Source organism: Clupea harengus, chromosome 12 (assembly GCF_900700415.2).
Source record: "Clupea harengus chromosome 12, Ch_v2.0.2, whole genome shotgun sequence".
NCBI lineage: Eukaryota > Metazoa > Chordata > Actinopteri > Clupeiformes > Clupeidae > Clupea > Clupea harengus.
In genome coordinates, this window is record NC_045163.1 from 10258440 (window position 1) to 10270806 (window position 12367).

Sequence of the window (12367 nt, forward strand, 5' to 3'; positions counted from 1 at the left end):
TCACCTCCGCCCTACAAAATGAACACCAGGCCAACATGACTGACTGACACACTGGTTTACCAGAATCTGACTCCCTCCATAGTCATCTCTCTCTCCCTCGTTTGCTCATTATCCCTTGCTCTTTCTCCTTTTCTCTCTTTCTCCCCTTCACTCTCACCCACTCATATTTTTGTCTCTCTCTCTAGCTCTTCTTCTCCCTCTTTCTCTCTCTCTCCTCCTGTCATTCTCATACTATCATTGACCCTTTCCATGTCAGTGCTTCCCCCTTATTATCGCTCTCCTTCCTGTCACCCCCTCTCTTCATCTCTCTCTCTCTCCCTCATCCTTCTCTCTTCTCTCATCCCCTCTCCTCTGACATTCTGTGTGCCATAGAGGAGCCTGTTACAGTTTAACTGCTCCAGAGATGCATGAATATGCTAATACACTGTGTGCTCATTAAACAATGTGTGTGTGTGTGTGTGTGTGTGTGTGTGTGTGTGTGTGTGTGTGTGTGTGTGTGTATGTGTGTAAGAGTGCATATTTGCGCAAGCATACTTGTGTGTCATAGCAATATATGTATAGAGTTGTGTATGTGTGTGTTGTGTGTGTGTGTGTGTGTGTGTGTGTGTGTGTATGAATTTGTGTTTCTGTCTGTGTGCGGAGGATGAAGACTTGTGCATTATGCATCTATGTCTGCTTTGGGGAGTGAGGGGACTTTATACATGTGTGTGTATGTTTGTTTCTCTGTGTGTGTGTGTGTGTGTGTGTGTGTGTGTGTGTGTGTGTGTGTGTGTGTGTGTGTGTGTGTGTGTCTGTACACGTGTTTGTGTGCGCACGCATCCAGCAGCCTAAAGATCTGGCCCAGACAAACCCAGCTGGGAGTTTCCAGCAGCTAATTACCCACAGTTCTCCTCTGTGCAGGGTTGCACGGCAACCTAATCACAGGAGGATGGGGAGCGGATGGGGGGTTGGGGAGGCGAGATTGCTAAAAGCAGGAAGGAGAACAGAAACCAAGAGAGAAAGAATGAGAGAGGAAGAGAATGTAGGGACAATGGGTACATGCAACAAGGTGGGGCAGATGCAAGATCAACAGCTGAAGAGGCAAAGAAACAAGGAAACAAACAGACACACAAATGAATGAACAAAGAAACACAAAAACAAACGAGCAGATGTCGAAAGGGTGGAGATGAAATTAACTGAGCCTGGAGAAAGGGTGGAGGGGTGGAGAGAGATGTTAATGAAAGAGAGGGAGATGGGGGATGCATGAACAGAGGATGGATGGACATTCAGAGACCTCACTGGGGGAGGGACCTAGAGACAAAGCAGGGCCAACGCCCAGAGCAGACAACGTGACATAAACCGCTGCATTCAGCTGTGAGGTCAGATACTAAGAGCTTTGAGCCAGCAACATCACAGAAACAATAACTATATCACTCTCACTGCAACATCACAGAAACAATAACTTAATTATATCACTCTCACTGCAACATCACAGAAACAATAACTAAATTATATCACTCTCATTGCAACATCAAAGAAACATTAACTATATCACTCTCACTGCAACATCACAGAAACAATAACTAAATTATATCACTCTCATTGCAACATCAAAGAAACAATAACTAAATGATATCACTCTCACTGCAACATCACAGAAACATTAACTATAATATCACTGTCACTGCAACATCAGACAAACATCTGCTTGACCAGCAGCCACCAAACACACCGATGGAAAACAATGCAGGTTATTGAAGTGACAGCTCAACTGATAAAACAACGAGGTTACACACACACACACACACACACACACACACACACATCACAATACACACACATAGGGGCATAAGTAGTGTACCGATATCTCAGTTTCTATAAAGTGGCTTGAGGTGATGTAAGTCATTAGTGGTGCTATATAAGTAAATTAAACTGAAAGTCTCCTCTATGCCATGAGTGCTGTGTAAGGCTGTGTTAAGGTCATTGGTGGTGCTGTATCCGTAAATAAAACAAACTGAAAGTCGCCACTATGCATTGAGTGCTGTGTAAGGCTGTGTTAAGGGATCCTGCTGAATGGATGGACCACAGGCTCTCTCTAGTCCATTAACCACAGAGAGGAAGCCGGGAGATGAACGAGTTGGTGTCATGAGATAATGTACACAAAAACACACACCAATGGAGCATCCTTAAGAACAATAGGCTGTGCAGGTAATACTTCAAACAGGCGTACAAACACACACACACACACACTCATAAACACGCACGCACCATTGACTTAAACCATAAAAACACACACACACACTCACACACACTCACACGCACTATTGACTCCAATCCTTCATTTAAACACTCAACCTGTGCTCCTGCTGGATCTGCCAAGAAGAGGACAAATGAAGCATAAATAATGCCAATTTATTTCCTTAATATCCCCAAAATACACTTAGTCTATAGTATTATAGTAACACATGAAGCTTATTTCTCTTTCGACAGAGACAACTATATTCCCTTCCATCCCCTTGAGTCCAATCAGAACTGTTTAACAGTGACACAGAGTGGTGTGTTTACTGGTTCACCTCCACTGGACCGGAACCAACTCCATCAGACCCAGAACCCCCCACAGCTGTGATCGCATGAAATCATCTCTGCTGGTGACTGGAGGACAGGACAGGGATGGCTGCTGATAAGGCATAATAGGTAATACAATAACAGAGCACACACACACCACAATTGTAATTGTATACAGTCATCCACACCATTGCAAACACCATGCAGGAACATACTGCACACACACACACTCACACACACTCACACACACACACACATAAACACCTACACACACACACACTAGCATTTAAACACAAGGTTTACATACACATACATAGATATGGCAAACATAGATATTTGCATCTGAGATTAATAAACCGGCGTGTGTGTTTGTGTATATGTGGATGTGTGAACCTGTTTGCATGTATGTTTGGAAGGTCTTTCTCTCACTTTTTCACTCTCTCTCTCTCTCTCTCTCTCTCTCTCTCTCTCTCACACACACACCTTGGAGGACCCCTTTCAACTCATACTAAAGCCTTTCTGTGGAAAAGGTCTTTCCTAGAACTTTCCTAGAACTGTCAACTTTTAAAATAGAACTGATGAGGAACCTAAATGGTTCATGCTTCTTCATTTTCCAATCTAGAGTATAAGAATTAATTATGTAATGTAATATTTAATGGATGCAATTATAGGTGTAGGTCCTGCTGTAAGGTTACTGTCGATGAGCCCTGGTTCTCTAAGATGTTCAGTCTATTATCAGGTTTAGTTTATTATCTGCATGAGGAACATAACATCTAATCATGGACCTTTAAAATGTAACAGCACTAACAGATTACTGAGGGTTCAACAAAGAACCCAACATTTCACTGGAATTATCAATTCCATAGCCTTCATAGAACCCGACGGAACCCTCATGTTAGCCTTACCTCGCACATCTGCGGAGAACCGGGCAGAGTGGCGTGACACGAAGAGCTTGAGCTCCTGGTCCAGGTTGCAGTCGATGAGGTTCGTGTCCCATGACCGGATGCCTAGGGATGAGAACATTTCAAAAATCAGTGATGCAGCAGTGTTGTAAACGTTATAAACAGGTTAATTTAGGCAACAACAACAAAAACATATAAGCCTCATTTTTGGTACACAGAGCAGTATCATTTTAAATATTTGAAACATTTCCACCCCTAGGTTTTCCTCAGCCTTGCAAAAACAAAATCTGATAAACACCTCAGGTCAAAAAGGGGCATAAAGATTAAGTGTGGAGACATTTCTATATTTTGCCTCTGGCTCACCTTGACCTATGACCTCTGCCAAGCCAGGATTTAAGTGTGCACAGCTTTTTGTTTCCCCTCTATCATTCAGAGAGTGCATCTAGGGTCACTGTCACCCAAAATAACTGAAACGCGTGCTATGTCCCTTTATTGGATTAACACCCCCCCCACAAACACACCATCACCTGTCACTGATCAAACGAGCAACGAGCGTTCTGACTCTGGTCGATATTTGGAAATATCTATAAAAATGTTCAGAGGCACGGTGCCTGATCTGATGCTCTCGGTTGAGTAATGATCAATGGGGTTCCTTTGTCCATCTGAACAACTCTTTCTCCCCCTGTCAGAAATACAACCTTCCGATTTCAAAAAACATGTGCTGACATCCCAACACACACACACACACACACACACACACACACACACACACACACACACACACACACACACACACTCACGTACACGCACACAGATACACACACGCTCACAGAGACACACACATGCACACAGACAGAAAGACACACACACACACACACACACACACACACACACACACACACACACCATTCTAAAAAAGAGAAGGGATTTCTGGTAAAAAAAAAAAAAAAGAGAGAGCAGAAATATGCAGGATTAAAATGTAAATCGGAAATCTGTTGGAGCTGGAGAGTTTGAGGACTGGATCACAAAAGACTCAACAGGCCATTATAGGATATGGGGAAACACACTGCCCTATAAAATAATCTCATACTAAGCATTTCTACATGCAGAAATCCTTCAGTAGAGATATTATCCAGGGAATGGCTTTCTACAGGGCTTTTTTCACATACACACACACACTGCCTGAAGGAAAAGTGAAGAACATTATTATTCACAAGCATTATAATACTCCACTACAGTGTTGGTTTAAAGAAGCAGACCAACTCTAGTGCTATTAATATAGGAGTTTGTATGGGGAATGTGTTTGGGGGTTTGCATTTATTACAGCACACAGCTTATTTGTGGCGGAGTCGAGGTGCTTGTCATTTAGAGCTTGAGCTTTGAGCTTGGGCTCATACACCACAGGATTTCTCCTCTATACTGAGCAACAATATTCAAGCCATCAGCTGAGTGAGGCCCTGATCTGGCCCTGATCCGGGCTGGATCAAGTGTGATTGAAAGAGGAGAGACCTGAGCAGGGTGTGGCATGAGGCCGAGGGGACCTGAGTTCGGCTCCTGCTCTCTGATCAAGTGACTGATTGATTTCCATTTTGTCCTTTCAACAGTTTTCTGCCCCTGTCTCTGCCTGTCCTCTGGACTCTGAAACAGCGGAACCCCCGGCTAACAGTGGTGGAGGGACAGGGGCACAGGGGCCCAGAGATGTGGCATAAGATCGCCAGACACATGGCTGTTCCAGAATCAGCGATTATGTGTGTAGGCTATTTCCTCCTCTCTGCATCCCCAGCAGCACACAAACCAATCCCGTTCATGCTCCGTCTGTGCTGTGATGAAAACAAAAACATTAATGTGACTAAAATAGACTAAAATACAACTGTTCTGTGTGTGTACGATGGCCACGTGTCTGGCTGGAGCTGTTTGTCTTTGAAGTCGACCAGTCATGCTGTGACGTTCTATGCGCCTGGGTACCACTTCCCCACATTCATAAAACAGATCACCAGATTACTCATTTCCTAAAAGGACAGTTTGGATTGTTGTTCCTTATTAGGGTCTTTTCCATAAAAAGTTACTACATTTTCAAACAGAATTTTAACTAATTGGAATAAATTATAAAAACATTCTTAAATACCTGTAATGGGGTCTAACTAAATTGAGTGAGTGAGTGCATTTTGGAAGACAGGGTGGCATGAAAGTAAAAGAAGACATATATTTTATAGAGAGATAGAGAGAGGCCTAAATGTATACATGTATATGATTTTTTTTCCATGTAATGTAAACCTTACTTGATTAAACAATGATATGGCTTTTTTCAAATTAGATGAATCAGGCAGTATATGCATCAATAGACCATTGTCTGGTCTAGCTTCTGTTGTTTTTGTGAGTTGGGCCTACTGTATGACACAAATAATGGTGAAATAAATGTGGTTTTCACACAGTAACATTCAGACAGCGACAAAAAGCATTATTGAGTTAAGAGAGTACATACACGGCCCTTCACTATTTCGTTTTTAAGTCTGAGCAAGTGATGACAATTGCTGTCGCTGAATTGCATTTCGAAGCAGAACAGGCCCCCTCTGACTTTCCGTAGAGACCGCAGTGCGGCCTCGGCCACGCCCACTAGCCGGTATCGGATGAGAGAGACGCGAGATGACAAGAGATGCTGAGCAACAAGAGCATCATGCCAATATCTTATTATCAGCTTGTCGGATTCATTATGCTGCATTACGACTCACGATAGCCACTGGAATTGATTTGTTTAGATATGCGAGATTCACCTTGCAAAACAAATTCATATGTGCCTTTCCACGATGATGACAGCAGCCTATACACAATCAGAGGCGTACCTCTCCATGAATAAAAAGTGATTAAATATTTCGGGGACAAAACGAATTCATTCAGAAGTGGGGCAATATCTGCGTAACCATTTCAGTCATGAGAAAAGCCCGTGTATGAGACAAAGGACAAGTGCAGCATGACAAAAGCAAGCAAAACCCAAGGTGTTCTTCCGTACACTGACGCAGACTCAAAGATGCTCCGTCTTTCTGACGCATGTGTAATTAAGATGCTGAATCATTCTCCACACCTAAACAAAAACTAAATCACGCATGGGAGGGACTGACAACTACACAACTACATAACTGCATCGGAGTTATAAGGCGCGATGCGTTTCTCACATAGGTGAACATACGTGCCGAACGGCAGCCCAGTCCAGGAAGGGGTTCTGAGTACTATGGCTGATTGCCATTTGCTTGATTTGTGCCGGACTACCTGCAGATCGAGTTATCAAACAGGGAGGGGCTGCGCTACTCTTTCCATCACTTCGCACTAGAAAACAATGAGCTAGTGGCTATATCCAATCCAAAGTGAGGCATGAGTGAGGCACAGAGTCCCCTGTGACATCCACAGAAAAACCCAAACGTCCTAAAACATATGTTGCTGGAAAACAAACTAACATGTAATGCCAAAGTATGATTAAACCGTAAACACTGTGGTGAAGAGATGCAAAACAAGATTGACAAGCACTGTGTCAATTTTAAATCCACGGCAAACTGCAATCGGATTGATATACACCCAGCACGGTGTGCCTGCTTTCCCTGTGCCCAAACAAAAGCAGCGGTTACCTTTTAGCACTCTACCTTGCGCACTCTTACCTTTTTCAATGTCTGCAATGCCACACCGCAGATGCTCCTCGCTAACGATCTCACCGACCACCACCAGCAGATAAAATCTGCTGTCATCAAAGCGATAGGAGAGGCTAGACTGGGATGGGGATGACATCTTCAAGGTGCTGCCGCATAAGGGCTCTGTAATGTCTGCGGATTCCACGAGCGTCGCCATCCTCTCGAGGCGCACGCACTCCCTCACTCACGCGCACAGCACACACACTCAACACGCTCTACGCCGGTATGGTAGGGGCGAGAACGGATGCCGCCAGTCGTACAGTAAGAGCTTCAGAAGGAGTGGCTCGCTCTTTTATACCGTCAGACACCGCGTGTCACTGAGTTCAGCGACACAGAGAGGCACGGGAAACCGGTGTGCGTGCATTCGTTGGTTCTCTCGCTCGATTGATGTAATCCGCGTCAAACCAAATCTGCGGAAGTCACTCCACATGTAAATTATATCGCGTGTAAACACCAATCACATGCTGTTACTTCAAATTATGCAAGGTCAAAGAACAACATATTAAGTAGCATTGTCTCAGAAACTTAGAATAACACTTTGGAAAACCCTAGAAGGGTGAATATAGACTTCTTCTGCATTGTACATTCGCGTTTTGAATTTGAACAGACTGCTCAAGGTTATCAGACTGCATCAAGTGGTAATTCAAGCAATTGGTAGCAGCATGATCTCTTGCACTATAGAGATTATTGGACTACTGTGGGTTTAATTCCAAGTGTAGACAGCAATGACAAGAGAGAGGCATGGTGGCGTTTCCATCAAACCTCACCTACATGGAGGACCTCCCCGTGGGAAAAAACCCTCTGTTGACACCTACATAAGAGACACCACACTTCCTTAAACACCAAGCTGTGTCAAGCTGAATCAAATCAAATCACTACAAAATCAGAATCAATTCATGCTGCAGTTCCTATTGTTGTCTTATTTTTGAACATCAACAAACAAGTCAGTGAGATCTATGAATGCACAGCCAAAATCTAACAGTGACTTTACCTTTATAAGTTCCGACATCACATGTTCTACTCACACAATATTTCATAATCTCTTAGCCTACATATCTACAGTGCCAGAGAGGTATTCATCTCTCAGAATTTAGTGTAGATACACAGTGTGGCATTGCAGGCATACTTTGTGAGCTGGCATACAGAAAACAATCCTCCCTTCAGAAACTAATATTCCCTTGTCTGTCCATTTCTGTGTGCTCAAATGGCAATGAAATGGTCCCCTACAGAGCGGTTGAACCAGTAAATGAAGCCTCTCTCACACACGTCTCTCGTGGGTGTAAATTGTGTTATGAAATGCACCGAGAGGCGTGTACAGTAACAGAACTCCCTAAGGAAGTGGACCAACAACATCAGCTTACTGTAAACACATAGAAAGGAGGGGTTCAGAGATGCTGCTGTCAGATATGCAGGACAAGATAAAAGCATTTGAGCATCTGGGAAGAAACTTGAAATGAAAATAAAGAAAATGGGATATGATTAAAGTATAATGTAAGAGTCAAGGAAAATGATTGATAACTGTTAGGCAGTGCTATATCTATCTATCTATCTATCTATATATCTATCTATCTATCTATCTATCTATCTATCTGTCTGTTTGTCTGTCTGTCTGTCTTTCTGTTTTTTATATCTATCATTTATATATCTGTCTGTCTGTCTGAGTCTTTTTATATCTATTATTTATATCTCTGTCTAATCTGTGTTTGCACTTTTTTTTCTGCTTCTGCTTTCTTTGGGTTTTCCCTGCCCAATCCAATGTCATTCTATGCCCTTTTATTGGTAAAAATCTGTTTCATTCATGCACAGAGGCCCCTATGTCTGTGTAAAATTCAATGAAGAGAGAATAAGACATGACAGACTTTTAAAGGGACATCAAAACCGATACCAAGTAGCCTGCACAGAATGTAGAATGTGTGTCACAGCCTAAAATAATCAATGTGGTTATAATTGAATGTGATGGAAATAGAACTTTGTTGATTTAATTAATAAATTAATCACTGTTGTAGCACCAGCACCCACCAGCAGGAATACTGAAGATGAGGTAGGCCATGCTCTGTCTTGCTTTGATGATGTAAATGTTGGGAGTGAGCCATTGCAAGGTTGTTGCTGTTGTTGTTGCTGTGGGATTTTAAAGTCGCCTGGCCCTGATCTTGCCTCAGTATGGCCCTGATCTGGCCTCAGTATGGCCCTGATCCGGCCCCAGAATGGCCCTGATCTGGCCTCAGTATGGCCCTGATCTGGCCCCAGTATGGCCCTGATCTGGCCCCAGTATGGCCCTGATCTGGCCCCAGTATGGCCCTGATCTGGCCTCAGTATGGCCCTGATTTGGTCCAAGAATGGATCCACCAGCACAAGATGTGTTTCGGATCTGAGTCAGCATTTAACTAAGTGTGTAGTTCTTGGCAGCAGAGCATCTAGAGCAGACAGAACAGAGCAGTCATCTGGCAGCACCTCACAGTCACTGATGAGATGGCCGGAGATGCTCCCATGGCGACCTTGTTACTGTAAACGAGAGGGAAATGTGCTTGCAGCTGCAACTACATGAGCTGGCATTATGATACAGGTAAAGGTAAAGGACTGGTATTTAGCAGACGCTTTTATCCAAAGCGACGTACAGACAACCTGCAGCGATCGGGAATCAAACCCTGGTAAACCGGCACAAGCGGTGACACTAGCAATACAGAAAAGGAATATACTGTCACTCACATACACTGGCTGCATTTGTCTTTGACTTTGCTAAGAATGTATTGCCCACCTGGAACAATACAGATAGACTAGCCTCAGTCAAAGTCAACGAGTACATTGTTTATTATTTTCATATGTTTTTGTTTTTAGCATTTTTTCTGAAGCATTGTGAAGAACTAAGCAGGAAGTCATAGTGCAGCAATACCCCTGCTGAGAACATCCTCTAAGTCTGCATACCTGTAAATTACCTGTAAAAGTGAGCTGCAGTTGGCCAATACTTTCCTCTCCTTTGCTTCCCAGTATTTGCATTTGTGAAGTGGGAGTGGATAAATGGGCCTTCTGGCAGTGGCTCTGGAGGATGTATATAATCAACCCATGTGTCAGACCTCCACATTGATGTTTAAGACCCAGACCAGACTTTGTGTTCTGTCTTGTTTTCCTAAAGCCTGGAGTGGATGATGCAGCCTATCAAACATTCATAACCCACAGCTGAGGAAGAGGTGGCTCATTAAATATGTAACATGCTGATCTTCATGCAGCCAATCATCATCAGCTGAGGTGTGTGAACAGGGGGCAGGATGGAGTTGGGTGTGTTTATGCTCTCGGGAGAAGGAGGTGGAGAAGGTGGGGTTTCCTTGATATTTATGAAGGGGCAGAGTCAGTCAGAGTCATGTTCAGGAAGGGTCAGAAAGTCTCACAGGAAGATGTCTGTTAAAACAGTATACAGACATGCACATGACTGCAGACACACAGACACACACACAGACACACAGACACAGACACACACACACACACACACACACACACACACACACACACACACACACACACACACACACACACACACACACACACACACACACACACACACACACACACACACACACACTCACACACTCACACACTCACACACAAACTCACTTTCTCTCTCTTACTTAGGTATGCCATTAGACTACATAGGGAGGAAGGGTAAGAATGAAACAAGAGTAAAAACACACACAAGAAAACACACACACACACACACACACATACAAGCCAACACACACACACACAAGCTAACACACACACAAGCTAACACACACACAAGTAAACACACACACACACACATGCAGACACCACACCCAAAAACACGCACACGCAAACACACACACACACACAGACACAGCAGAAGGACACACACACACACAGACATTGCACAGAAAAGCACACACACACACACGCAGACACCACACACAAAAGCACACACAAGCAAATACACACACAGACAACACACTAGACACCACGCCCAAAATGAGTATAAAACTGTGAGATTTGATGAGGAAGATGACAAGCAGTGTGAGAGCATTATGACTTTTACATGTCTTAGATGTTCCAGCACAGAAACACAGAAACCAGGGGCAGGGTACCTAATGGAGTTTGTTGCCATGGCGCTCTGCCACAGCAAGTGCCATCTGCCCCCTGCTGCAATAAGGCATTAGATTAAGCTGCTGTAATCGCCATGGCAACATACACAATGATTCCGACAATCAGTTTGGAGACAGGCTGGAGGGTGCTGTCTGGGTGATGTATGTGTGTGTCCATGTGTGTGTGTTTGTGTGATTGTGTGTGTGTCTGTGTCGGTGTCTGACTGTGGCCATTTTTCCATGAGATCCCGTCTGTGACCTTGTCCCCTCAGCTGACTGTCTGTCTGAGTGTCGGTCTGTTTGATGGGTCTGCTTTCAGTCTCCTCATGCTGCCATGCCAACCAGGCGCTTGCCCAGCTGCCTGAACACTAATGGTGAGATAATGGCAGAGTAGGAAATAGATAGTTACACCGGACACAAACATGAAACTCTACCAGATTATTGCCGCCACCAGAACAGTCATGTTGAAGTGGTAAACAAACCCCTAATCTGTGGAATTGCAGGTGTTTCATTTCTGTTTTTAAAGACTCCATTTGAAGGAGGGACAAACCCTCTACAGCAACATAGATTTCCTGTTTCATTTCACCTCCAAAATATCAACTCATCTTTCATATTCACTCTCTTAGGGCTGCATGCTGAAGTACTGAATAAAAAAGTATATTAATAACAGACCATAATAAATACATATTAATATTTATTATCAAATAAATAGGGTAAGTGGTTTTCAAGTCACCCAAAGACACTGTAAAACAAAACATAAAATGAGAATTTTCCCCTTAGCATTTCTCTCAATGAGTGCTACTGTTTCGTTGCGTTACCACAGTGACAGGAATTAGGGACCTTGTGCTCTAGGAAGTGTGACTTACTGTATGGTGTTGTGCTGAAGCCCACTTGCAGAGGAGAGCCTAATGTTGGAGGGCTGCAGCTGTTGCAATGAACAGACACATACGCCACCAGTCACTCATATGATGCAGTTATCTGCAATGGAGAGTATCCTGCCTGGAGGCATCACTGCATGGAATCATCACTGCATGAAATGGGAACTGCACTGCCCTCATCCGCAAAGCGCTGCCGAGGGTCGTGCTGACAGCCCATAGCATCAGTGGATGTGAGCTTCCCTCCATGCAGGATCTGTACGACGTACGTTGTAAAGAGC

At 43.8% G+C, this 12367-nt stretch overlaps 1 protein-coding gene across 1 annotated transcript in view; it reads right to left on the reverse strand.

The window, feature by feature from the left end:
• The window catches only part of map1b (microtubule-associated protein 1B), a 30783-nt gene extending 23373 nt beyond the window's left edge, over positions 1 to 7410 (reverse strand). The window contains exons 1-2 of the mRNA XM_012833693.2: positions 7094 to 7410; positions 3450 to 3551 (exon numbers count right to left, since the gene is read on the reverse strand). Of these exons, the coding sequence (XP_012689147.2) occupies positions 3450 to 3551; positions 7094 to 7280 (289 nt within the window). The 5' untranslated portion in view covers positions 7281 to 7410. The remainder of the gene's footprint in view (positions 1 to 3449; positions 3552 to 7093) is intronic.
• Between the last annotated feature and the right edge of the window lie 4957 nt (positions 7411 to 12367).